At 36.4% G+C, this 26,651-nt stretch overlaps 1 protein-coding gene across 2 annotated transcripts in view; it reads right to left on the reverse strand.

Moving 5' to 3' along the window:
* Positions 1–216: 216 nt before the first annotated feature.
* The window catches only part of LOC107102836 (dehydrogenase/reductase SDR family member on chromosome X-like), a 61,340-nt gene continuing 34,905 nt past the window's right edge, over positions 217–26,651 (reverse strand). For both annotated transcript variants that reach the window (XM_015402275.1, XM_015402274.1), the window contains 5 exons: positions 20,848–20,916; positions 7,763–7,864; positions 5,018–5,225; positions 3,609–3,816; positions 217–2,211 (listed from right to left, as the gene is read on the reverse strand). In XM_015402275.1, the coding sequence (XP_015257761.1) occupies positions 2,032–2,211; positions 3,609–3,816; positions 5,018–5,225; positions 7,763–7,864; positions 20,848–20,916 (767 nt within the window). In that variant the 3' untranslated portion in view covers positions 217–2,031. The remainder of the gene's footprint in view (positions 2,212–3,608; positions 3,817–5,017; positions 5,226–7,762; positions 7,865–20,847; positions 20,917–26,651) is intronic.

Below are 26,651 nucleotides of genomic sequence, written 5' to 3' on the forward strand. Positions count from 1 at the left end.
TCTTTGACCTCTTGTGGGAAATACATCAGGAGTTATCCAACTATCATTTCTAAAAAAGTGACTGGATGCACATTGGCAAATATTATAATAACTAGACAAGCTTTACAGACCAATTACTTCATATGAACCCTGTTCTTCAGTGTTTAAATTTCCTTATGGATCTAAAATTAAATCCTCCTTTTTCTCACCATCCGTAAAAAAAAAAAAAAGACAACTAACTTTTGGTTTGTCAGAAATCTGATAAGTTTTACAAAAACATCAGACCAGTAAAAGGAAGTCCCCTACCTACCTTTATCTGTCCTGATAAATAAACAAGAAAAGGACAGAAGACACCATTATCTATGTTCTCATTTATGGACGGGTAATAAATTCAGTGTGTACTCACAGTTATCTGGGGATTTTATGAGCTGCATCCCTAAAAGGATCTATTCCCTGCTTAAGGAAAAGGTGAACAACTTCTCTATATAAATAAATAATACTTAAAAGATTTTCATTAAACACTTTTCTAGACATAGATGAACAAATTCCTGATATAGAGGGAACTTGAGGCATCTTCTTTTTTTTCATTCACGTTCCCACTCTGCTTCTGTTTTGAATGTCTGAGCCAGTAGCTAAATTAGCCGCCACAGTGATAATATTGCTTTTTACACAGCAAATTAAGATAAAAGGCTTGATGCTTAATGGCAAAGAATTTAGTCAAGACACGTAAATTTGAGATAAACGTTTGATCTTTCTGCATTATTCACAGTGGAGATGGCTTTATGGCGAAACTTGTGGGAGGGTTTATTCCTGCATGAGAGACAGCTGTGTTTGTTTGCTGCGTGAGCCTGGATGTGCTGCTTCCAGTGTTTTCTAGTGAGCGTCTGTGTCAGCTCACCAGATATTTTGATTTTCACCACAGGGATTTTTCAATCCCATAATGCACTGGGAGTGGCGCCAAATGAGGAAGCAGCATTAGCTGCAGCTATGGGTAACTGATCACAGTTTGTGCAAAACAAAAACAGAAAAGGTGTCTCTTTTTCCCCTTCCTCCAGCTCAGAATATTGTTTAGCTGTCCATCAGCAAGTGTTGGTTCCAGAAGAACTAATCCCAGACGTCTGTGCGTAACATACGCACATGACCTCAGTGCAAAAGCAAATAAGACGGACCCAAAGGAAACTGGCGACTGATTTAAAAACAGTGGTTCTGAGATTCTTTCCTTCATATTTCTGAAAAGATGGAGAAAAATAAACATTTAAAAATTCAGGATTTACAATAATTTCTCTTCCACGTTTTTAATCAATCAGACAGGAGAAAGATTGTTTGAATTTTTTGGGATCTTTCAAATTTCCTTCTAGATCCTTTGAGTGCTTAGAAATGTCTTTGACCTAAAGTGAATTAAGGAATATAGAAATGTATCCTACTATGCAGCAAAGGTTCGAGATTGAGAGAAACAAAGTGCTTTGAGTGAAAAACGGTGGCATTAAAGTAACCACATCTAAAATCAGCACAAAATGCTTTTCCATCCACAATAAAACACATTTGGTCAAATAAATATCATGTCTGTTTATCTGTAAATCTCTAACTTCAAACATTATTTTACTTATATGCACAATTTCGTTTAAACCTCATCAGAAAATATGAATCCTAGACTTAAGCGTTGGATTGAGCAAAGGGTCATTTAATGACACTAAGTTTTGTTCCTTCAAATTATGCCAGATGGCGAAGTCTATGTCTGGTTTAAGCAGCACATGGCAGCTGCTTCAATTCCACTACATGTCTGCATATATTGATTGCTTAAATAGAAATAAAACAACATGACATAAAGACATCTTCCATTAACTTTAGCCCTTCATGAACAGGTCTGAATCAACAGCCTGCCAAACTTCAAACAACCAACCACAGTCCAATCCAGGCAGCCACCACCTTCACATGAGATTTGGAAAAAAATAAAAATAAAAAAGGTTAAGAAAGAATGTAGGCCCGTTTTTAAGGTCTTTATGTGATGCTTTAAAATAGGTTTAGTCCTGTTGGTCATTTTAGTGTCCCATGTTATTGTAATCCCAGCAGCTGGAGGCTGATTTCCCATAAACTCAGCTGCAGCTGGGGGTCAAATGTTGGCGGGGTTGTCATCTCCCTTCGCCCGTTGGCCCAGTAGCCTCCTTCGGTATCCCCATTCAGGGATGGTGACAAAGCAGCGGACAGGACAGTGGCAGCGCCCTCTGCAGGAGTCTAGGAAAACACAAATATACAAACACACACAACTATGAGAAAAAAATGATGCCAAACTAACCTTTAGCAGAAGGGCTAAAATACAAAAGCTGTCAGACAGAACAATTTTAGACGCAAGAAAACAAGGCTGGTTGAAAGTTTAAGTTTTTGTGTGAGTCTCAACATTTAAGTGGTGGATATAGAGTGGATAAAAAAAAAAAACTATTCTCCTTATCATTAGAAATACATTGAAAAAAACTTTCCAAAGCACTGCTGTGGGATAATCTGTATGTAGGAGGTGTATAGGATCCATACTTTGCTGGTATGATTAGAACTATGCATCTGTCCACAGGTGGATCCGACTAATTTACACACATTTTTACCAAGTAAAGTGATCCACCAATACTGAATGCATTGGTAATAGATTTAATCGCCAGCATTTGAATTAAAGAGTGAGCAAAGTTGCACCCATAAGGAGGAAAAACTTTGTTTACTACAAGTCCACTATGTCTATGTGCTCCTCACAGGATTTCTTTCAAATATAGTCAAAAATAAAATCAGAGGTGTTCAATATCGATGAACATTCACTTCATACAGAGCTGAACAAAGCAGGTAGTCTTTTTTACACATAAAGAAAAAGTCCTGAGGCCTGTTTACTAAACAAGATTCCACTGCTGAAGAAAAATGTTTTTACCAGATTCTTAAATATTAAGACAATTTAGTCTAAGAGTGAGATTTTCCTAAAAACACCACACCAATAATTTAGAGGAGGTTTCACCATGGTTTGGGACTGTTTTTCGGCAAATTGAACTAATAACTGAATAACAACTGAAAGGAGCATTTTTTAGGAAATTTCGGTGAAGATTCTAAGGATAATACTGGGGATTATTTTCTAGAAAAACAGATAATTATCAAACTTTAACCAAATTAAAGTGAAAATGAAGATCCGAGGACCTTCGTGAGCATAACCGGCCCTCAGGACCTTTAATATTTGAGAGATGAATGGCTTAAAATTTTAAATGTGAGGTGGCCTAGTGGTTAGGGCTTGGAATCCTGAGGTTGAGTTTGAAACCCACTCCCACAGACTGCCACTCTGGGTCTCTGATTAAGACCCTTAACCCCTGATAGCTCCCCAGGCACCCCAAAGTGACAGGCCACTGCTCCCCAAGGGGATGGGTTAAATCCAGAGGTATATTTCTCCATTTTGAGATCAATTAAGTTCAATTTATTTAATTTATTTATTCAATCAATGCAATTCACTCGCCTTCCTTATTACAGGAAAAAAAAACTTTGTGTGAATACTTAGTCCCTTTTCCATCCTTTCCACAGACTGTATGGGTCTGATTCCTTTGTAGATGTTGAAAGTTTTTCTCCTTTAGAATCATAAATCAAACCATTAGATAAAGTAGAACAATTACCCTGAAAAGGAGCCGTGCGATTAGACTTTGTGCCACACGTAAAGGCGTGTAGAGTTGTTGATATAAAGCAGTATCCACCATCCCTGGATCCACGGCGTATGAAACCACTGGAGAAGCTTCTCTCTGCATGGCCTGGTGGAGGTGGGAACTGAACAAAACCTGGGCAAGTTTGCTCTGACAGTAAGCAGCATGAGCTGAATAATGTTGGCTGAAAAAAAAACAACAACACAAAAACAAAATCATGAACACAAAGCCTGAAAGACACTTTCCGTTTTTACGACAAAGTATTGGGGCCAGGCTAGAGATTTTTTTTTCTTTTATTTCTTCTATTGAGAACAAAGTTGTAACATGATGAGAATAAAGTTGTAAAATTATGATAATAAAGTCTTAAAATTATGAGAATAAATTAATAAAATTACGAGAACAAAGTCGTAAAATTACGAGAATAAAGTTGTAAAATTATGACAATAAAGTCGTAAAATATTTAGTATAAAGTCGTAGAATTATGAGAATAAATTCGTAACATTATGAGAATTAACTGGTAACATTATGAGAATAAAGTTGTAAAATTATGACAATAAAGTCGTAAAATTATTAGTATAAAGTCGTAGAATTATGAGAATAAATTCGTAACATTATGAGAGTTAACTGGTAAAATTATGACAATAAAGTTGTAAAATTATGACAGTCGTAAAATTATGACAATAAAGTCGTAAAATATTTAGTATAAAGTCGTAGAATCATGAGAAGAAATTCGCAACATTATGAGAATTAACTGGTAACATTATGAGAATAAAGTTGTAAAATTATGACAGTCGTAAAATTATGATAATAAAGTCTTAAATTATGAGAATAAAGTAATAAAATTACGAGAACAAAGTCGTAAAATTACAAGAATAAAGTCGTAACATTATGAGAATAAAGTTGTAAAATTATGACAATAAAGTCGTAAAATTATAAGTATAAAGTCGTAGAATTGTGAGAATAAATTCGTAACATTATGAGAATTAACTGGTAAAATTATGACAATAAAGTTGTAAAATTACGAGAACAAAGTTGTAAAATTACAAGAATAAAGTCGGAACAAGATTGAAGTTTAAGTAACTCCATGACTTCTCAGTCTATTGTCCAAAGGCGTCCGCTATCAGATTCAAAAACTGATTTTTAGCACTGACAACAGTGCTATGTTGTCAGTAGCTTTCAGGAATGCTAAACCTGGAAGTTACAGCTATAGTGGCCACTGGATAAATGCTACACAGTGTTACTTTAAATGTCACCTTATAATAAAATAAAATAAAAAAACTTTAAGCTTCATCCTAGTAGATTATGGACCAATTCTTAAGATCTATTACATAAAATCCTCAAAAAATATGTTTCTGGCTGTGATGTGACAAAATGTGAGCACCCACCAGCTGTTTAAGTCATTCAGTCTGATTTCCCCGATAGAATGAGCCGATGACGACACATTGACCACACAAGAGACGTGCCCCGCCTTCCCAGAATCCTTCAGTTTATCCAGGAGGAGCCAGGTCAACAGGAAGTGACCTAAGTAGTTCACACCAAAGTGCTGCTCGAACCCATCCTCAGTTCGGCCCTCGGGAACCAGCATCAATCCAGCTTTAGACAATCAGAAATCAACAGATCTGTTATTACTTGCAACACATAAGCAAAAAAACACAGTGATAACAAACACAGATGTTGATCTTTTAATTAGACTTGGAAGAAGGAGGAAAAACATTTTTGTTTAGGGAATTATTTCAGACTATTTTCTGGTAGTTTACTCTCGGTTTCAGGCTATAGGTTCTCTTCTGTACTGCAGAATAAGGATTTATCTCAGAGTGCTTTTAAACTTCTGTGGAATGAAAGTTATCTCAGGACACTGAACCTTCAAATAAACCTGAAAACTTGGAAAACAACTTCCAGCTCTCTTGGAAGAAAAGTAAACTTTTACTTAATAGGATCTGAAAACGATCCAAGTGGTAGAACCACTTCAGCTGTGATGGAGTGGTGACCCAGCCAGGGTTAAGCTCACATCTCAGCCTTTGAAAGTGAATTTATTGTGAAAAATGTTGATAGTTTAGGAGCGATCAAGTTGACAAACAAGGAAGAATTGTTTGTGAAACTCTGATTTAGTCATTAGCTTTCCTGCATCACCACCATCCCCCCCTCCTGATCACAAACTCTTTACGCTGCGAGCAGTCTCACTGACGAACCTGAAACTGATTTAAAATGTCAGCAAAGGTAAAGGGTGACAAACACTGGCAAATGAACCAAAAGCAGCCGTGCTGCTGGTGTACTGTAAAAGAGCCTTTGAGTTTTGTTGGTTATAGATGTTTCATCCAAAGACAGACTTTCCATACAATGCACCGATGAACCCCATTGTTCAAGGGTAAACAGTAGCTTAATTCAATATGAGGTCTGAGCTTCATTAGTCACCCAGGCTCTTAGATCGTCCCTCTGTTTGATGTCATATAAAAACTCCTGGGATAAACATCATTCAGAAAAATCATTAACATTTATGTCATAGCTGCCTGTCTGCATACCTAAACAGACCATTTTTATGCTGGTATAGATAAGCTACCAGCCACAATCAGGGATCACTGACAGGAAGTAAAAAGACCTTTGCAAGTTTGAAATGCTATAAAGAGACTTTCAGCTTCAATGAATCATTAATCCATGTCAGTGGATTTTCATTTCCAGAGCTAAAGACAATCTGAAATCTTAGAATAAATTCAAACTTATCCCTTCAAGGTTTTATCAAAGCTCTATCTCTCACTTCTCTGACAGAAGAGCCGAGTTCAGGCTAACAGCTCAGAGGCTCCTTCTGCAGCGGAATTCATGGCAAACAGAAGGTGGCTCGCAGAAATGAATTATTCAGCAGCTTAAAAGCCAAATATCACATGCCATATCTGCCTCTAAAGTAGAGTTTAATAGAGAGGGAGGAGATGCTCGAGTAAATTTTGTATGTATGGGAAATGCTTCTCCAAACTGCAGCTGAGGTTTAAACCCTCTGCACAGAGGTGTAATTCTGACAATGTTGACAGCATCAAAATGACACTGCAGCGGCTTCCAAACTTGTGCTGAATACATAAACTAATGCACATGGCGAGCTCACCGGAAGTATTCACACTGCTTGAACTTTGTCACACAAAAACTAAGTACTGTATGCCATTTTAACTGTTAAAAAACAGTAGACTTTTGAGGTAGAGTGAAAATTAAGCAGTTACCGTAATTTTCGGACTATTAGCCGCACCTGAATATAAGCCGCAGGAGCTATATTGCATGATTTGTACATATATAAGTCGAACCGGACTATAAGCAGCAGGTTTTTTATGTTTAACACAAACTGTCTTGCGTTCGCAATGTCTGTCTTTCTCGCTGTCGTTCTGTCTTGAACCACTGGCGGTAGAAGTCTGATTCCGGAGGACCTCCGCATTCCTGCGCGCGAGACTACCGTACTTGTGTGTTGAAGTAAATGTGACGTCAACATGGTGGATGGTAAAATCCATAGATTTAGGTATTACCCTAGTGGCCGTTAACTGTAAAAGTCCATAGATAAGCCGCATTGTTATATTATCCGCAGGTCGAAAATGGGGAAAAAGTGGCGGCTTATAGTCCGAAAATTACGGTATTTTTTAATTTTGGCTAATAAAATTCTTGAAAGCATGCAGCACATTTGGATTTCCTTTTTTTCATTTTTTTGTATCACAGCTTTTGGCATATTGTTTTAACAGATGTAGGCTGTTTTTTTTTTTTTTTTTACTTTACATGTGTACAATTAAAATCAATCTCAGTAAACTTTGATCGAGTCTTTCTGAGGATCAATTTTTTAAGTCTTTCCTCAAACTCTCTTTGAAGAAAATCTTTCCATCGTGGCTCTAGTTTTGGTCATTATAGTTTCAGCTGTGTAGTCTCCAAATGGTATTCTTACTCTCACCAGTAAGTTAAGAAAACTACCCCCCTAGTATGATGCCACCATCACCATGCTCCACCCTTGTGCTTAGTGTGATCCATCATACAAAATCTCATTGATGAATACATTAAAAGCTGTTTTTAATTGGGTGTAATGTAAAAGGTTTTGAGTGGTGTAAATGTTTGCAAGACACCAAAGTAAAGAATAATCCACATATCAAGCCAACATTTCTTTAACCTACCATTGTTTACCAAAATATTCAGTGGCAGCTTCCTCTTCTTGAAGCTTTCAGCAAATTGACGGATCGATTGCAATGAAGCCAGGTCCAATTTTCCAAACTCCACTGAAACAGACGGAAACACACAGAAGAGTGAGAGCGATTTAAAACGGATTATTGGTGTGAGCAGTTCTGCCAGTAGAACATCAAAGCGTGTATTAGCGGGTTCTCCCCACAGTGTTCCCACTGCTCTGCTTCAGTCCATTATTTCACATCTAAAATGACTCATTCTTTCTAAACCCATCGTAGCTTAACACATAACTATCGAAGCTCTAATGGTTGATAAGATAAAGGTAAGAGAGGCTTACTTAGCAGCCAAGATGGCTCTGTAGTTTTGTGCTGACTTATCTTTTAACAGCATTTCTGCACATTTTTCATGTCCCAAATTTCCAAGACTTAAATCAGCAAATTCTTCATCAACTTCTCAAAGCATAACTATAAAATGTAACCATGGAGGATTATGTGTGCTAAGCTGAGACTAATTCTCAGATTTTGCTCAAAGCTAAAAAAGTTAGTGAGCCAGAAAGAAAGGATGGAATAGAAAGCTTGGAAGAAATTAAATGAAAAAAGAAAGAAGCAAAAAAAAAAAAAAAAGCTTTTTGCTTTGCTTAGACAGAAGGAAGGAAAAATGACAGGAGACAAAGGAGAACAAGGAAAATGATTTTTTCCATCTATCCTCCTTTTTTCTTATCATTATTCACACCTGGAAACTTTCTAAGCTTTAAACAAAGTATGACATCACTTCTGGACCAAATATAAAGGCCTATAACTCAGTCCCAGAATTGAATTAACAGTATTTAGCAAAACAGTTCAAATATGCTGCATATTGTTTTTATCTGGAGGATATTATGGTATGTATTTTTTTGTGATAACAGAGAGACAGCCATCTAACCAGTTAAATTATTGTTTTTTATTGTTTTGCTAAAGCAGTTTCCAACTTTGATTCAAAAACACTTTTTTAAAGCTTTTTCTGTTGTATTTTAATAATAACACAACTGGAGATTAACAATAAGAAAAAAAAACCTATGCAGACAAAAAGGAAAATCCTATTACAATTTTTTTTCCTTATGAACACTGATAATGTGGGCCCTTATTTTCACATGGTAAAATAAATCTTTTATTTGCTTTCATCAAAGAAGCTTATTTCTCCAACAGCTTTCTGTTCTTCAGAAATTAGGACGTAACTCTAAAACCTGCTATACAAATTTCAAAACCAAGAATGCATCAGTTTGTTTCGATCTAAATAATTTGTAAATCTCAAATATAATAATACAGACTTATTACACTTATTCAATAGCTCCCCCGAAAAAATGTAAAATGTACCGGAGCACTGACTGTTTAACCTTCTGCCCTTTTTTTTGGCTTTTTTCCTTAATTTACAGTTTTAATAATTTCATTGTTCAGTGCAGAGCCTTTTTTATACTTTCTTTCTTTACGTCTTAAATACCAGCCTTGTTTTCATGTTCTGCTTAGATTGAAAAGCACTCTAATCTCAATCTGCCAAATATATAAATCATTTTAAGCATAACCTTATGGGTAGGGGTGGAAATTGCCAAAGAAGTCACGATTCGATTCGAATAATGAACAAATGCCGATGCTGTTCTATAACGATGCATCACGATATTTGAAATATTTTCATTGAACACTGTTAGAAAAAAAATGCAGCCATTACCAGTGGCTGACTGGCTGTGAATGATCTGGATAGTGTCTTCAATTGATACATAACTGAAAGCAACTGAATTCATACATAGCTGTATTTATTGAAATGACTTTTGGAGGTATTGCCATGAAAACAAATACTGGACACAAATATTAATGTTACTGGAGTGGAAACACAAAAAAAAGTGCTTAGGATTGATAAAAGTTAAAATAAAAAAATAAGGATAATCAGTGCCGTTTACATGGCCTCAGTGGTCCTTTAATCCAATGAAATGAAACATTCAAATGTATGAAATTTCCCCTTTTGCAAATTACATGCTTCATATCAATTTCGTTTTTACCTTCTTTGCTTTTAAAGCCAAAATGCATCCAAACATCTGACTTGAAACGTTATGGAGCCGGGGGTGAATTTTCTCAGTCTCCTCCATATTTTGTCTATGAATGACTCGTGGCAGTATCCCACGGCCGGAAATGCTTGTGACACAAGGCAGCCGCCGTCAACGCATCCGCAGCGACATCTACTGGACTGGAAGTTGTATTCCACTTGTTTATGGCTGATGTGCACCAACCATTCATGTATTTTATTGATTCCTTTTTTTAAATTAAGAATCAATAATTGGCGTCAAGAATCCATGCAGTAGATCATAAAAATTAGAATCGCGATGCATCGTCATGACGATTATTTTGCACACCCCTACTTATGGTTCATTTTAACTTAATTTTAGTTCATAATGGGATCTGTTTTACCGAATGAAACCCACTAACCGAACGATTGAGGATGAAATCTGATCATTCCTCTATCAACAAATCTAAAACATCTCTACTCCCATGTCTAGCTGAGTGGAGCTGAGGTGCAGTAAGCGATGCTGAGGGTATTAACGTTTGTCAGGATGTCTTCCTGCTGCGCTGCTTTTTCCTCCAGCTCAGACACTCAGGCTAGAACCACACCGCAGTCAGAATCAGGTAAGTAATGTATATAATTGTATTATATCTCAGAAGTTCAGAATATTTCATCCAGAACTCTTAGTAAGCTTATTTATAACATGCAAACTGCAATGATCCTTCCTCTTAAAAAAATAGGAATCGAAAATCGACAGGAACTGGAATCGAAACCAGGAATCCGAACTGGAACGTTCAAATTCAAACGGTGTCCAACTCTGGATGTAACGCCGAGTGGGAAAGAAATACACGGAACAAGCTGAAAGAAATGAACCAGTCTCTGGACCTCTGTGAGGCAGTGGGTGAGAGGATTATGCGTGCAAAGCCGACACCCATTATGGACGACATCTCTCATCCTCTCCATAACATCGTAGGAGCTCTGAGCTGCTCCTCCAGCAGCAGGGTGCAGCAACTAATGCGCAGCGCTGTTCTCAGAGATCCTTCACCCCTCAGCATCCAACACTGAGCAATAAATCATACAAGTCTTCATTGCTCACTGTGATATCAATGTAAATATGCCATGCTGTCTTCTCAATGTAGATACATCATATATTAATGCAATATGTGCATTAATTCCAGACAAATATCTGTTATCATTGTTTATATACAGCTATGAAGAAAGATCCATCCTTTTTTTGCATATACTATTTCTATATAATATCTCATATTCTTGTTTTATTCAAAACTTATCCCGTTACTTTCTTTTTTTTGGTGCAGATATTCCCAGATGTTTCATTAAGACAACATTCCTGTTGTGGGTTGAAGAAAGTTTTATCCAATTCTTTGTTTTTCTACTCCCACTTGATCCAATTTCTGATTTTTGTTGGAGTGTAAAATAAGAAAAACTGCATTTTGTTAGAGGACAGTCAGACACATTTTAAACATATATTCGACGATAAGAGACCACAATGGCACATTTTCTTAATCAGATTAACTTTTTTCTTTCTTTTTTTATGAGAAAATACATTATTTCCAATGCTTGTAATCCCCTGCTCTACTTTGGCTGACAGATTTATGGAATCACCAATAACAGAAGCATCATACAAAGATGGCACGTCGTGCCTCCTATTCTAAATGTTTTATTTTACTGTACTTATAGCAACATGACTGTAATATAAAATAAAGCTAGCAGCATTAGACTGAATACTGCCTGAGTATATAAAAAATGTTAAGAGTGGAACTAAAAGCTCATTCAGTTTGACAAGTATGCCTAAAACTACTTAAAGCCTTTGGTATTCAGAGTTTGAGTAGTTTTATTAGTGATGTCATTTTAAAGACTTTAATCCACCCCCTTGTGAATAGTGAATATGCTAAAAGCACTTTCCGTACATCCCTGATTATATAAATACAATATATTCCTTGCTCAGTATTTTTTGTTTCCTCTGAAAGGTTCAACACAGACCAACAGAAGATTGTGACTTCCTAACAAAGGGCAATGATAAACTGTGTCTCTCTATAACCAGAGAATGTCTGAAGAGCTTCCAATTTAATGGCCAAAGACAGAGAGAGGACGGAGAGGGAACAGGAGAGAGGAGATTCGATGGGACTGATAAAAATGGCTGTAGAGACGGTGGGAGAGCGGCTGATCGAGATCTGATAGCAGACTTATCTCCAGGCCGTGCCATTCACCTCTTTCTGACTGCATGTGTGAGATTGAAAGGGTATGGGGAGAAAATAATGAAAAAAGGGGAGGGAGGGGGTGTATTTAAATGGCTTCAAGCATTCATTTGCCTCTTTTTTTTGTGGATGCATTTACCCTTCAAGAAAGCAGAGGAATTTCTATACATTTGTCCGCCATTGTGCCATTACTCATGTCCACCTGAAAAGATGTTCGGCAACCATTTTAAAAAACAGCAGTTGAAATAATATCTATCTATCTATCATAAAGACATTTGACTATGTTGCTTGAATTACATCTATAGTAAGAAGTTGCTAAATATTTTTATGATCTTATATGAGGTGATCAGTGATCACAGGTTTAAACTGTTTTTTAAACATTTATGTCCATAAATTCATGAAAATAACTGACAACAAAAAAAAAACAAAAAAAACAAAAACAAACCAAGAAAAATTATCTCTACAGGTTTGAAATAGAAGAAGAGAAATACAAATTGGCAAAAACAAAAAAGAATTGTATCAGTAAAAAGACTTAAATTACAGATAAATTATATACTAAATCTACTAGTCTTTCCAATTGATTGTAATGAAGTGTTTGTAATATAGTTAACTGCACTCCATGCTCTACTTTGTCCAGAATAACAGACCAATTTTGCATCCCGCAAGCAGGAAGGGGACTTTTCAAATTGTCCAGATGGGAGTCAACTGGGTGAATGCCCTAGAACACTGCATACTAGTAGAGCTGGTAGAGCCGGATTTTAACAGTCAGTGGAAACTGCTAGAAAGAATCAGATAACTACGGATGTGACACCAAGATATTTATTTTTTATAAGAAAATCTGTGCATTAAAAAAATAAGACAGAGTATTAGGGTCAGGTTAGAGATGACTTTTTATTTTGAGAATAAAGTTGTAAAATTACGAGAACAAAGTTGCAACATTACGAGAATTAAGTCATCATACAACAAACCCAAAATTTCAGAAAGAAAGCTTCAAGCTCAGACCAGCATATGACGGCTGACTGGCGCCGCCAAACAGCAACCTGAGTCCACTTTGACATGCTGCCAAATTTGATGCTGATGTGCTAAAAGATTTTCTTATTTGTCAAACCAGAGCTAAAGTATAACTTCACATGATGCTTGACATTCCTCATTTTAGTGAAGAACATGCTTTTTTTAAGAGTTGACATAAAATACATTTTTTTCTCGCAATTTTAGGACTTTATTCTTGTGATTTTATGACTATTCTCATCGTGACTTTTTTCTCGTAATATTACGACTTTATTCTCGTAAGTTACGACTTTACTCTCGTAATTTTACAACTCTATTCTCGTAATTTTAAGACTATTCTCATTGTGGCTTTTTTTCTCGTAATTTACGACTTTATTCTCGTAATTTTATGACACTATTCTCGTAATTTTATGACTATTCTTTTTGCGACTTTATTCTCATAATTTTACGACTGTATTCTCGTAATGTTACAAATTAATTCTCTAAATAGAAGGAAAAAAAAATCTCTAGCCTTGCCATGATACTCAAAAAGAGCAGAACAGTTAATGAAATGAAAAGTGATCAGTTAGATTCTAATAAATCCCCATTTCTACCTGGCTTTAACACGCTTGCTTCCCACCTGAGACCACAGCATATATTATTAAATAGGATTAAACCTAAATCTGATTAAAAAAATGCATTTCTGTTAAACACATTCAAATCCTCCCCTGGCTGCTAACAGACCAGAGAAGCTACATCACTAACATGCGCTAAAGGTGACGACAAATACCCCTGTGAGAATAGGATGACTTCGCTTTAAGCGCTGACCTGATTTGATGATTCCTTTTTGGCCTTAATTTAACAAAATCTGACCTGAATGAGGGCAATAATGTTTACCAATTCAATACAAATCTGATCACTACTACTATATGACTCAGGAGTAAAAATAAAAAAACACACAATGAATGAATCGGTACCGCTGAGCGAGCTCTCAGAGACAGCAGTATAAATAGATTCACTTTGAGCTGTCTGATAAAACAGTGAAATCCAAGAATATTAGGTCTGGGCAGCATGCCAGAGTCAGCTCCTCAACAGATGTTCTTTATTCAGCAAAAGTAAGGGAAAGGAGGCGGCCTGGTGCTTCAGTCAACTGTACTTCTACTGAGATGGTGAGCCCACCAAAGACGGACGTTAATTCAAACATGTACTTTCCTAAATGCATACAAAAGAAAATGTATTAAGAGTCATGTATATAATTTTTCTCTTGGGTTTATAATCTGCATGATCTCAGAGCTTGTTAAAATATTACCCACCATCTAAGAGTTAGGTAAAAGCTGAAATAAAATTAATATGTGTGTTAACTGCGCACACAAACTTCCACAGCCTGCTTTGCTTCACGCTGTTAATTTAGGTCTATGGTTTGAGGCACAATGTGCTACTTTCAACTACACCATGACTAAAGTTAGTGGACAGACATCACTGCCTGTGGCAAACAGACAGGAATGGTCTGTGTTTTTGTGCATTAGTGTTTATGTACATGTTCATAATTCAAGGTAAAATGCCCAAACTTCAGGAACTAGCACCTGATTGCGGACAGATATGACCATGGACCCGCAGGACTGTTTTAAGGTTTTCTGGGGACAGGTGATACACTGAAACCTGATGTCAGATGGAACAAAAGGTTTCTGGTTCTGCATCTGCAAATACCTGAAACTGAATTTCACAAAAAACAGCTAAGACATCACTGAAATAAAACTGCTTTGCTACTTTTTTTTCCATCTTTGTAATATTGTCTCATTTTAACGTCACAATGCAGAATTTTCTATGTGCTTAGATCTATCAATTATAGAAAAGGGTGTTCAATTCCACTGAGCCATTACTTTTTAGACCAGCTCTTGAATGTAATTACATTTATAAAGTAATTAAATATCTTCATCCAAAAGGTTAAGAAATTTACATTCACACAGGACTGGACAACATTTTAATGTCAAATATCGCAATAGAATTTGCATTTGTGATCGACTGACATTCCAGGTTTTATGTAGTTTTATGTGTTTTGTAGGAGCAATTATTGCTAAAATGTTAAATTGGATGAGTTGTACAAACATCGAAAAATACTTGTAAGTTTGTACAGGTATCCATTGTGGGCATTCTAGGGCAGTTTTTCTAAGGCTTTCACTTTTTCACACTCACAATGACCACAGTCCAGCTGCTATGCAGCTGTGTTGCAGACATGATGCATAAAGTCTTTCCCTCTGAACGTTGCAACCAAGCTGTCACCGCTGTGGCTTCAGAAACAGCGCTTGAGAGAACAAAGGATTACGTGAGTTCACATTTTTTAGGGAAGTTGTTGGTGGAAAACTCTATCTGTGCACATAAACATCCCTTTTCATCATCCGATTGCCCTTCTGTTTCACCTGTTTTCGCTATGGTAGGTTGTTGATTTTATTTCATTTTATTCTGAAATTCACAGGAACTTTTTTCTGATGTCAACTTTTCCTGTTTGGTGTGTGAAATTCAGTAGCCCAATGCAAAGACAACTGCAGCGTCAAGTCAAACTTCGCTCTTGCACGGCCTCTGTTAATACATGTGAGGTTACAAAATTATTTCATTTAAAATCCTTGCACCATCCGTGGCACGTTGAAAGTAAGCCCAGCATTAGGTTTGAACTTTGCCGAGCCAAGCTAACATGGAAATAAGCTTAGAAATTGAGCATTCAAATGTAACTCTAGCTATATGCAAGGGCTGTTCTTTTTCACATGAACCTCGACCTCTGGGTTTTTTCAGTCTCGACCAGATCTTCTAAAAGTGTCCTTCATTTAGTTCAAACTTCCCCCGGTTTCCTGCCCCTGTTTTTCCTGCAGCCTTGCTGTGTGCAACATCTAGTAAACGGCAAAGGTTTTTTTACTTAAAATATTTCAACTCAGGGACTCCATAGGGCTTTACACTACGGCCATCCAAGCAGTGATGGTTGCAAGCTTCATTGTACCCACAGCTACCTTAAGCCAATGGGACTTCTGACCAAGCTCAGTAGGCAAAGAGGATGAGGCCTCTTTCTCAAGGCTAGGAAGGAGAAGAACTCCTGTATCTTATGCCACTGTTGCCCTGTAGGAGATATCATTGCAACAGGAAACAAAAAATTTGATTTTCATCAACATGGCTTCCTAATCCTGCTGCTAAAGATCGAATTCTTCCCACTGAGCTATTGATCTCATCAGATCCACCAGATCTGCAGTAGGCCACTTCGATGGCCATGTCTTCTGGGATGAATAGACAGTACTATGTAAGATGTAAAAAATAAAAATAGGCGTACTGGCCAGCTGTAGTTATAGTAGAATGATGTATTAATCAGTTCTGTCAGTGTGCCCCAGAACAGCTGTGGCCATGATGCAGCTTGCCACCATCAGCGTATATTAAGTGTGTAAATGGGTGAATGCCTAAATGTAATGTGAAGCGGTGTGAAGTCCTTGGACATTATAAAGCATGACTTTATTTTCTATATTATTTACTTGAGGGCAATTGGTTGCATATAAATGGACGCTGAACTTTTCAGATTACACTTTTTCTTATAGTAGTAAAATGTTGAAAAAAGAATTTTTTCCTTTTGCTGCTCTCTAATTTTTTTTAGTTAACCCTAGATGGATATATAGAGCAATAATGGTAAAAATCAAACTGAAGTTTTCACATTGACTCTGGTTAATTGCATTCAGTTTTATATGACACATAAAGACATTCACCATTTAAGTGGATTTTTTCCCCACCGGTGAATCCATGAGTGATCAGATGAAACTACCTCAGAAGCCCACATGTCTATTAAAAACTGTTGCCTATTTCTCCTAACAGACAAATGTGCAGATACCGGGAAGGGTGCCAGAGGGCTTTTGGACAGAGATGTTTAAGGCTGCCGCCTCACATACTAATGAGAATCCATTACTGTCTGAATCCACACAACCACATCAACACATTCTCATTCAGCCCACAAGCAGCTGGCTACAGACACCCGTGTCCCTTATGTCTCAGTGTCTGCCAATTACAAAAGAAGTAATCAATTCTAGCATGACTGCATCCAGGGAAATCGACTTCAATGACACCAGCTACATGCCTGCTGTCCAGGTACCCGGCACCCACTCGACCGGCCAGCCCTCCACGTCCTTCCACCACAAGGCCAAAGCACACAAACCACAAGACGAGCTCATTAAAATGCACCAAAACACAGGTGATATTTAATAAAAAGGCTAATAAAAATATAATTCGTGTGATGCAGCGTGTTGTCAAACAACAGTTATACAAAGATAAAAAAAAATAACAAATAAACCTCCAGTTTTCCAATTTTTGTTTATTTTTTCTACTTTTAGTAATTATGAAAATGGAGAGAATAAACAGCATCAATCAGTTAAAACATTTAGGTTATTCTGAACCATCAAAAGATGGCTCAATTTAATAGGCCCAAAAATAACAATTTTTTTTATGGAATATGTTATCATAGAAAAAAAAGCAAAGAAAGAAACAAAGAAAAACTAACACTGAAAACCAAAAGATTGGACTTCAAGGTAAGAAAATCAGAAGTAGTAAAAAATAAAAATAATGCACAGCAACAATTATTTCATTTTTGCATATTGAGACTAAATGCACAGCTAAAAAGAAATCAACAACGAAACTGTAATAAAAAAAATCCTAAAAGAAAATATTAAATACTTTGAAAAAGAATGTAGACATATGAGTGAAATATAATGCAAAAAAGGAGCACAAATCTAACCTTATAAAGACACATCAATAAAAAAATGAAAAACAAAATAGATCAAAATGTGATTCCTAATTTTTATCTTGATCAGTCCATATATTTTATCAGCCAGTCAAAAAGGCAAATATCTGATGTTTTTTAGTAAAATACACCATTCCTCTGCAATGCCAGGTGTATTAAAGGAGAAGTCCGTTCATATTCAGAATTCAAACTTCTGAAAGTACTTTAAATAAGAAATTATTACATACTGTTCAGTATATGATAGGTTTAATAGGTTAAATTAAGAGTAATTTAATTTAAATGTGATTTATCTGAGACATTCCTGGATGTCAAAGAGCACTACTGCCACCTACTGGTTTGTGACGTCACGGTGCAGTATCGGCTTTTGAGCAAGTCCCGGTGCTGTATCTGGTGTTTGTCACAACGCGCTTTTATCCAAGTCATCTTGAAAACATTCTTCTTCCAAATGTTGGCTACATATTATGTGTTTTTTCTCTGGCCAGAAGGTCGAAGGCAAATCCGACCTCTTAAAGTTGGCAATCCAACGACCAACCCATGGTGGATCATGAATAGGAAAGGTGGAATAACTAATTTTTTCCTCACTTTTACCCGATGTATCTAACTGCCATGCATATGGTTATTGACAGTTTCACTATAGCTCACGCAAATTTCGATGGTGAAGTCCTCTGGATTGCAGATGTGTCTAGAAGTTCCTATTGATTTTGCTTGTAAAGCGGGGAGAATGGCGCTCGGCTTACTGCACTGTGACGTAACTGCCGGAAGATGTCAGGAGTGAGGTGTTACTACTGTATATTTAGGCAAAAATGTCCGGTCCCGGAGTCAGTGATCGCGACTAAAAATATTGTTTTATTTTTTTACTGATTAACGTTAAATGAATTCAATCACAGCGTGCATATTAGTTTTAGGTATAGATAATAATCCATTGATCATTCCTCGCTGACCGGAATTTCCTTTAAATGACAAAATCTTCTTTGTGAATGTTGTTACTGAGGGAAGACAACTCATAGGGAGATATTATAAATGTCAATGAAAACAAATACAAAAAATAAAATAAAAAGGGAGAAAACTAAGAAGCTGTTAAAAAGTAACCCTATTTTTCTTGACATCTTTGGACATGATGAGACATGTCTGGGGCCTTGTCCAGTCAGAGACGTTGTTTGCAAAAGTATTTTTAGGCAACATGTCCGCATGGATTCAGTGTTTTAGGAGATGATATAAAATTCATATCAAGTGTCCATCGGGTTCATAGAGTGGGGAGATTTCCAGACGTCAGTTCTGTGGTTTAATGCGAACAGCAACAGTGTTTCCTGAAACAATGACGTCTTTAGCACCACCTCTCTCCATAACCTGCATGCCCATCTTTGCTGTGTTTACCTTGCAGGAGTCGTCTGAGGATGCCTGGTGGTTTTGTTGCCTGGTGTTACTGTGGCTGCATCACAGCACCACCATGGAATGCATATTACAGTGTTTTCAGTGGTGCTGTATGACTGCAGACAGAGACTTTTGAATTTATCCCATTGTAATAACGATTACCTTCGCCAAGGTGCCCTTTTTATCAGCCGTGTTTGTTGTTTGGTTGGTTTGTTAGCAGCATTACTTTAAAAGTTATGAATGTACTTTAATACAATTTTTAGCAGAGTCTATGGACAGAATATTTCACTTGTTGCAATTCTTCCCCTTACATAGTTAGTGTTTTTATCCTGGTTTTAAACAGCCATTTTAGAAATGCACTCTGCAAAAATAGATAAAAATACAAAAACATTTTTCTAAATAAATATAACTGGTCTTTATTTTAACCAATAGAATCCTTATTTTGGCTTGTTAAATTATGATCTTATATACTGCACTTCAAATAAAATAATGAAGATTTCATTTCTTATTTTAAGTGCAAAGATCTTACTCCATTGGCACACCATTTATTGGACAAACTCAAAGTGAGTCCAAAAACACTTATTTAAAGACAAATCTACTTAGCTTTAGTTAAATTTTTGCACTGTGCCATTGTTGTCTCTGTGTGAACAGGGCCTCAGGTTAATTTAGGCTTGGAAAGGAAAAAGGCTATAAGCAGATACTGTAACAGAAATGCTTAATGTATCACAATAAAGGCCTCTGTTTATGAATAATGATCAGCCTTTTTGAAATGTTTGAGTAAAGATAAAGTAGATCTTCTTGGTAATAATGAAGTATTGTTAATTTAATATTAGAGTGTTAAAGTAATGTTAGCTACTATAAGAAGGTAAAAAAGTTCACTAAACTATCTCTACACTAACTATACTGCATTCTCTGATTCTAAAGAAGAAGAAAAAATGCTCATTGGAAGGTTGGCTTCTTTAGCGAGGAGGGATTTATATAAAGAATAGTGACATGAAATTAAATATAATATCAGTTATATGTAATGTGTTTACCTTGCACGACTTCCTGGATTTTATTTTGAGGAATATAATATGACGTCAATCCAGTGTGGTTCAAGTCAAGGCTTCTTGAGCAGAGAAGAGAATAACTTCTGACACCTCTTTGTCAGGACACCGGTGGGATTGATGATACGGTGAAGGTCAGCCGATTTAATTTCTCAACACTGGAGTTACGGAGTACCCTGCAGGCTTTAGTCGATGGTGTGATAAATATCAGCTATCAATTGTCTCTTCTTATCTCCATTCCTTTCTTCTTCCAACTCCTTTCTTGACACATTTCTTTTCATTTAGAGGGGTTTCTCTCTAATGCAGTAAAGCTGCTTTTTTGCTGGAAATCTGGTTCTGTTAATAAAGTCAACACACAAGTGAACACGTTCCATGTGTTTCAGATAAAAGTTTGTGAGCCAGTGGTCAGCCTGGCTTCTACATGCTGAGACCAGCAGCAGGATAAAAGGTAATTCTGTGTTTTTCTGTTATGTTTCAGAATGTCTTTTTTTCCACCCCTTTGTTCACCATAATGGGCACTCTGCTAAGTTAAGAGTGGCTTACTGAGAGATTACGTTTATATGCATGCAGGTGTAAAAACAGCTGGGAAAAACACTTTGCTTTTAGTAAAAAGGTTGCACGGCTAAATCAAGGTATCTGTATTCATGCTGTTGTGTTCCCAGTTCTACCTTTGGCCTCCTTGTACTCTTCACAAATCCTTTTGATGGCAGCAAGACCCTCCTGCTCATCCCTTCCACCTAAAACAGAGATACAGAGATGAATATCACGTCTGACAGGGCCTTCAAGGCTTTTTTAAAAGAATAAAACATGCAGCATTTCTGTTACACAACTCCTCATTTTATAAGCATATATTTCTGAGTGGAGTCCTTTAAATTAGGAAGGTACAGGACAAAAAGCCTTTTGGTGTTAGGGAAGATGTATCTGTTAGCGATTTAAATAATCATTTTGATCTAACTACTAGAATCATGGTAAAAATTGTGACCTTATATTCAAATACTTCAGACATAATATCAATAAAAAACTTTTAATGAAAGGAAGTATATCACTGTGTGAAGTGAACAGGTTAGGTGCAATAAATGTCTCTTTTTTATATGAACGTATCATTAAATCCTTAACTATGAGGAACGTTAAGCTAAAATTTGGTGGGGCCATATCATTTCTTCATATTCTTTTAGTTAACAGATGTGTGCGATAACCCAGTATGACAGGCATAAAATAGAGCTTTTTCACCGAGATACGAGGCTCCGAGCAGCTATTAGTCAAACACCTGGCATATCTCGGCAAGGTGAGCCCTGTGTCCTTATAAAGATGTGAACGGAGAGCACAAGTGGCATAAACTCTAGAAAAACAGAAAGAAATAACACCGCAGATATGAAAGTTTAGAAATATATAACCTTAAAAAAGTCTAAAGCACTGAATTTGAAGGATACATCCGGCTTTTATAAAGGATTCATCTTTTCAGACATAAATGTTTTTAATTGAAATCTAAATCTAAATAAGTCATTTTTTTCTTAAAATAAGTGCATTTGTTCTTGAATTGAAGAGGTAAAAGAGACATTCTGCCAATGGAACAAGACAATTTACACTTAAAATAAGAAAACACAATTGCATTCTCTTATTTCAAGTGCATATTATCTTATTTTAAGGGTAAAATTACTCATTCCATTGGCAAACTGTCTCATTTACCTACTCAAAATTAAGAGTGAATACACTTAATTTAGGAAATTTTTACTTATTTCTAGATAATTTTTGCAGTGATGAAAAAGGCTTTTTTTTTTATATATATATATATATAAAAAAGGAATGGACAGATGGGTGCGCGAACCTGTAGGCCAATGCAGACATCTAGCTGTGCACTGGAAAAACACAATTGCATTGTCTTATTTCAAGTGCATATTATCTAATTATCTCATTTTAAGAGTAAAAACATTCATCTAGTTTACCTACTCAAATTAAGGGTAAATATATTGAATTTCAGATATTTTTTTACTTATTTCTAGAACATTTTTCCAGTGTGATATGGCTGGTGGTGACTGCTGCACAAGATTCAGTCTAACATTAACAATTAATGTTAATCTTTGTTTTCTGCGTAATTTATGTTAAAGTAAAGCAACAGTATCATCCCTACATTCATTTTTCCAAAAAGGAAAATATGCAAATATAAATTGAGAAAGAGTGAGATGGATTTCTCTGCTGCACTACAGCGTCCCTGTAATACTTTATAATCACATCCTTAACTGTGAAATGAAAAAATTTCTTATTAAAGTAAAATAAAAAGATAACTCATCTGACTTTAAGAACGTAAAACTTTTAAAAACAGAAATCGAAACGTGACAAACTTCATGCCTAAAGCTGCGGAGCAAATAGATCCCAAAGCCTAGAACCGATCAAGAGATCACTCTTTAAAGCAACAAGTTATTTAACAAATTTCACAGTAAGAATTTGTTGCTCATTGATAAACAAACGCATGAATTCAGACACACCAATTATTTCCAGTAAACCTCCACAAGGCAACAACCTCTCTTCTCTGGACGTGAACAGTGACACTCTAATCTTGGATTATAGCGCTGGGCTTTTCAAGGGCATGGCGTTATTTGCCAAGCGGTTCAGTCAAGGCTGCTCCTCTGTAGGAAATCTCCCAAGGGTCAACCAGGCACACAGGTAGCAGACAGGCGAAGGTTTGTTTTTTTTTGTGTGTGTTTTTTTTCCAAAACTACTTAAAAAAATTCAAGGTAATTTAAAGGCAGGAGTTCCAAACACAAAACAATTCTGGACTTAGATGATTTTATAAAAATCCACTGCAACCATTTTAATTTCATATCAGTCAACGAGTTATGCAGGGGAATCTTTCAATCCATCATCTCTCTGTTCAGATGAGACCAAAGCATAACTTTTTCCTGTAAAATGCTGCTGTGGATAAAAGCAAACGCATCTGCCATGCATTGCCCATGGTGAACAATGATGGCGACAGCTTCCCTCCTACTGGGATGATTTCTTTAAGCAAAGACACAGAAGCTGATTGAAAGATGAACGGAGTAAATTACCTGATAAATGTTCAAAGGGTCTCATACTGAGAGGAAGTTCACCTTTCAGTAGAACTTGAGGTACATAATAAGAGGTTAGATCAAAGCCTGTGTTGGAAAGGTTTGGTTAGAATCTACGACCAAGCTAAAAACATCTTTTACTTTCCATTCAGTCTAAATAAGATCAATCTACTTGACGGCAAACATTTCAGCCTCCAGGTCTGCATGTCTGGTAGAAAGATACAACAAAAGATTTAAAAGGTTGGTGGATGAAAACGTATGAGATTTATATGAAAAATATGTTTGATTTTTTTTTTCCAATCACAGAATTACAAGTCTTGTGCTACGGTTCGGCGACAAACCTGATTTTTACCGTTATCGTCATTCACTATGATAAACGACAAAAATTTTCCCATTTCGATAAAATACATTTTTCCTGTGTGCGACGGTGGCTGGTTCCTTCCCCTTCAAGGCACTGCACCGTGTGACATCACGTGACTCTACGGATTCAGTCAGAAGCGTAAACAAAGAGAATGGGATATGAGCCACGTGAAGAAGCTTCTTAGATATCTTTAAACGAAATTACATCAGTCAATTCTAATGCGCGCTCAGCTTCATCTCTGTTCTCACTCGGCTCACCAGGGTTAACAGCTGCGTAAAGCTGACATCTCACCCAAGTCAAAAACTCTACAAATATATGGAATGGTTAGTGCTACGTTAGTGCAGAATTGTTCAGAAAAAAAGATTGTTTGTGCTACTTTTGTTTAAGAGATATTAAAGATTAATTTTCAGGTCATCCAGAGGTCACCATGAAAGTCCATCTCTCCCTCTTCGGTTCTTTGAAAGAACGTGTTTATTTTGTGAAGTTTATTCCGTTCTTCCAGCAGCTCTTATTTCCTTTTTCTTTTCTGCAATCCGCTTAAGTACCTGTTTTTGGTATCCATCGTCGCTAACACATTGTACGTAACGGTTATGGTTTTAATCTGCGCTCTGGATTCCCCATAATTCCAAGTCGTAGTGTAAAAAATAAAATACTCAAATACATAGTTCTTTTAAGATCTTTATTGCGGTTTGAAACATATTATATGAGTGTATTTTTTTACCAACCGTCTAATGCAGCGGTCCCTAACCACCGGGCCGCGGATATAGATTATATATATATATAGATATATATATATATATATAATTTATTGGCGATCAGACTGTGAGTGATGTTTTATTTTGAAAAATATAAAACATTGCAGTATTCTCTCCCAATTACATCAGTCGGTGCATCTATGCCTCTTGACACAGGTAAATTCAGTTCAAGAATCATCCTATCTATAACATCCTATCTTTGTGAAGCGGGATTTTCTGCGGTTACAGCGTCCAAAACAAAGCTACGGAGCAGAATGGACATCAGGAGCACACTTCGTCTGTCATTTTGTCCGATTAGGCCTAGATGGGACCGGCTTGTTGTTTTATTTTTATGCTGTTTGTATTTGTATCTCCCCCTCCGGCCAGTCCGTGAAAATATTGTCTGACATATTGCGGTCCGTGGTGCAAAAAAGTTTGGGGACCGCTGGTCTAATGAACTATGCACAGTTATTAACATAGTAATTAATAATACCACTGTCTGCTTTGCTATTGGTGTCGTGTTTAAACGGCTCACCATCATGGTGAAATCTGGCATGTGTTGAGGTATAAATACGGTCCGGTGTGGTCAGCTACTTCAGTATCTGGTGGGTTTAAGAGGATTTTTTCGCACAATTACATCTGCAAAGAGACGTACTGGTCTACAATTGCGTTGGGGGCCAACCAGGTGTCAGTGATGGGGCCCCTAATAGGTCATGGGCCCGTAAGCAACTGCTGTCTCTGCCTACGGATAGTTACGCCATAGATCACCCCATGAAACTCAGAATTTAACCAAAGGGCTCTACTTTTTTAGTACTTCGTTAGTGCCGTTAAAACTACAGCGCAACCACGCTGTCAAGTTCAAAGATGTGTAAAACCCTCCATTACCTTTGAGAAAAAATGTTGGGAGAGAGGTAACATTTTTCTACTGTTCAATCAGACATTGTTGAAACTTTAAACATGAGTTGGTACAAGACTAATATTTATTTTAAAACTATGTAATGTGATTTATTCAATAAATAAATTATGAATAGATCAGTTACATTTCCTGCATATGCATTATTTCTGATAAAGGAGCTGAAGCATTTTTCGTTATCGAGGTAAAACTGCCCAATTTAAAGTGATATTGATTTGAGGTCATATCGCCCAGACCTACCTTGTGCATCTAAACTTCCATGAGAGTTTGCTGAAGTTTGTAGCTGCACTGCTATGAAATGTGAAATGATCATAGGGTGTGAAGGCAATGACATTATCGTGCCATGATACAGGGAAACAATGTTTCACCCAAATGATAACTCATTCAAGAGAGAAAAAAAAACTACAAATCTGAGCTTGGTTTATGGTTATTGCTTGGAATATTTATCTAGATCTTAAAAGAAAAAAACTATCAGGATTTAATGAATGGCTGTAATAAAAGCGTGATAAATGAAAGTCGTGAACTTTGTTAATTTCGCAGCTCTTCCTGTCGGATATATTTATGCAGCATTGACAGAGTTCCCATCTCAAACGGCAACATTTATAGAGGAGAGTTTGACAACAAATCGTGCAGACTGATTTACAACTTTGTGAGACGCGTGATCTGCTAACAGGAACATTATTATCCGTCAAGGAAGTGAGTCTTAAATCTTGTGAATAAAATAGCTGCAAGAAGCATTGCAAGATAGGGAGAGTTTATCAGGCAGAGGTAAGAAGGAAATCTATTCATAGTGATAACAAAATCATTTATTCCTACAAGAATATAGGAAATATTCAGTAAAGTAGGTTTTTTAACCATGGACTCTAACAGTTGTCATTAAAATCACCACATTATCACTTCTAGATCAGGTTCTTTTGAATGCGACTGCCAGCTAAACTGCATACAGGATGAATGCAGGTATGAATGAAAGTTTCTAAAATGGACAGCAGACTGTTTAGTCACAAATAACATTTCTGAATAGTCAGATAAAATAAATGAAACAACAGATTGATGACTATGTCAAATTAAATTAATGTTCCTTATTTTCCTACTAAACAATGGCCTTTCATATATTCAACTGTTTTTATATGTCTATACGCCATGAAGTGTGAGAGTTAGATTTTAATGTTAGGCAGAATGCAACCAGAGGTTTTAAAACTTCTTTGATAACATACACACACGCCGGACTTATATATATATATATATAAAGGAGGAAACAAGAGGTAAATAAACAAATTGTGTATTTTTGAATAGTATTCTTTCTAGGCTGAAAGGCTCTTAGCATCTTAATTTACCCAATCAAGGTAAAGCTGACATGCTTTATTTTTTTTTATCCTCTGCATAAGAGAAAAATGTGGTTGTTTTCTACATTCAATTGGAT

The sequence above is a fragment of the Cyprinodon variegatus genome, unplaced genomic scaffold, assembly GCF_000732505.1.
Source record: "Cyprinodon variegatus isolate N-32 unplaced genomic scaffold, C_variegatus-1.0 Scaffold1329, whole genome shotgun sequence".
NCBI lineage: Eukaryota > Metazoa > Chordata > Actinopteri > Cyprinodontiformes > Cyprinodontidae > Cyprinodon > Cyprinodon variegatus.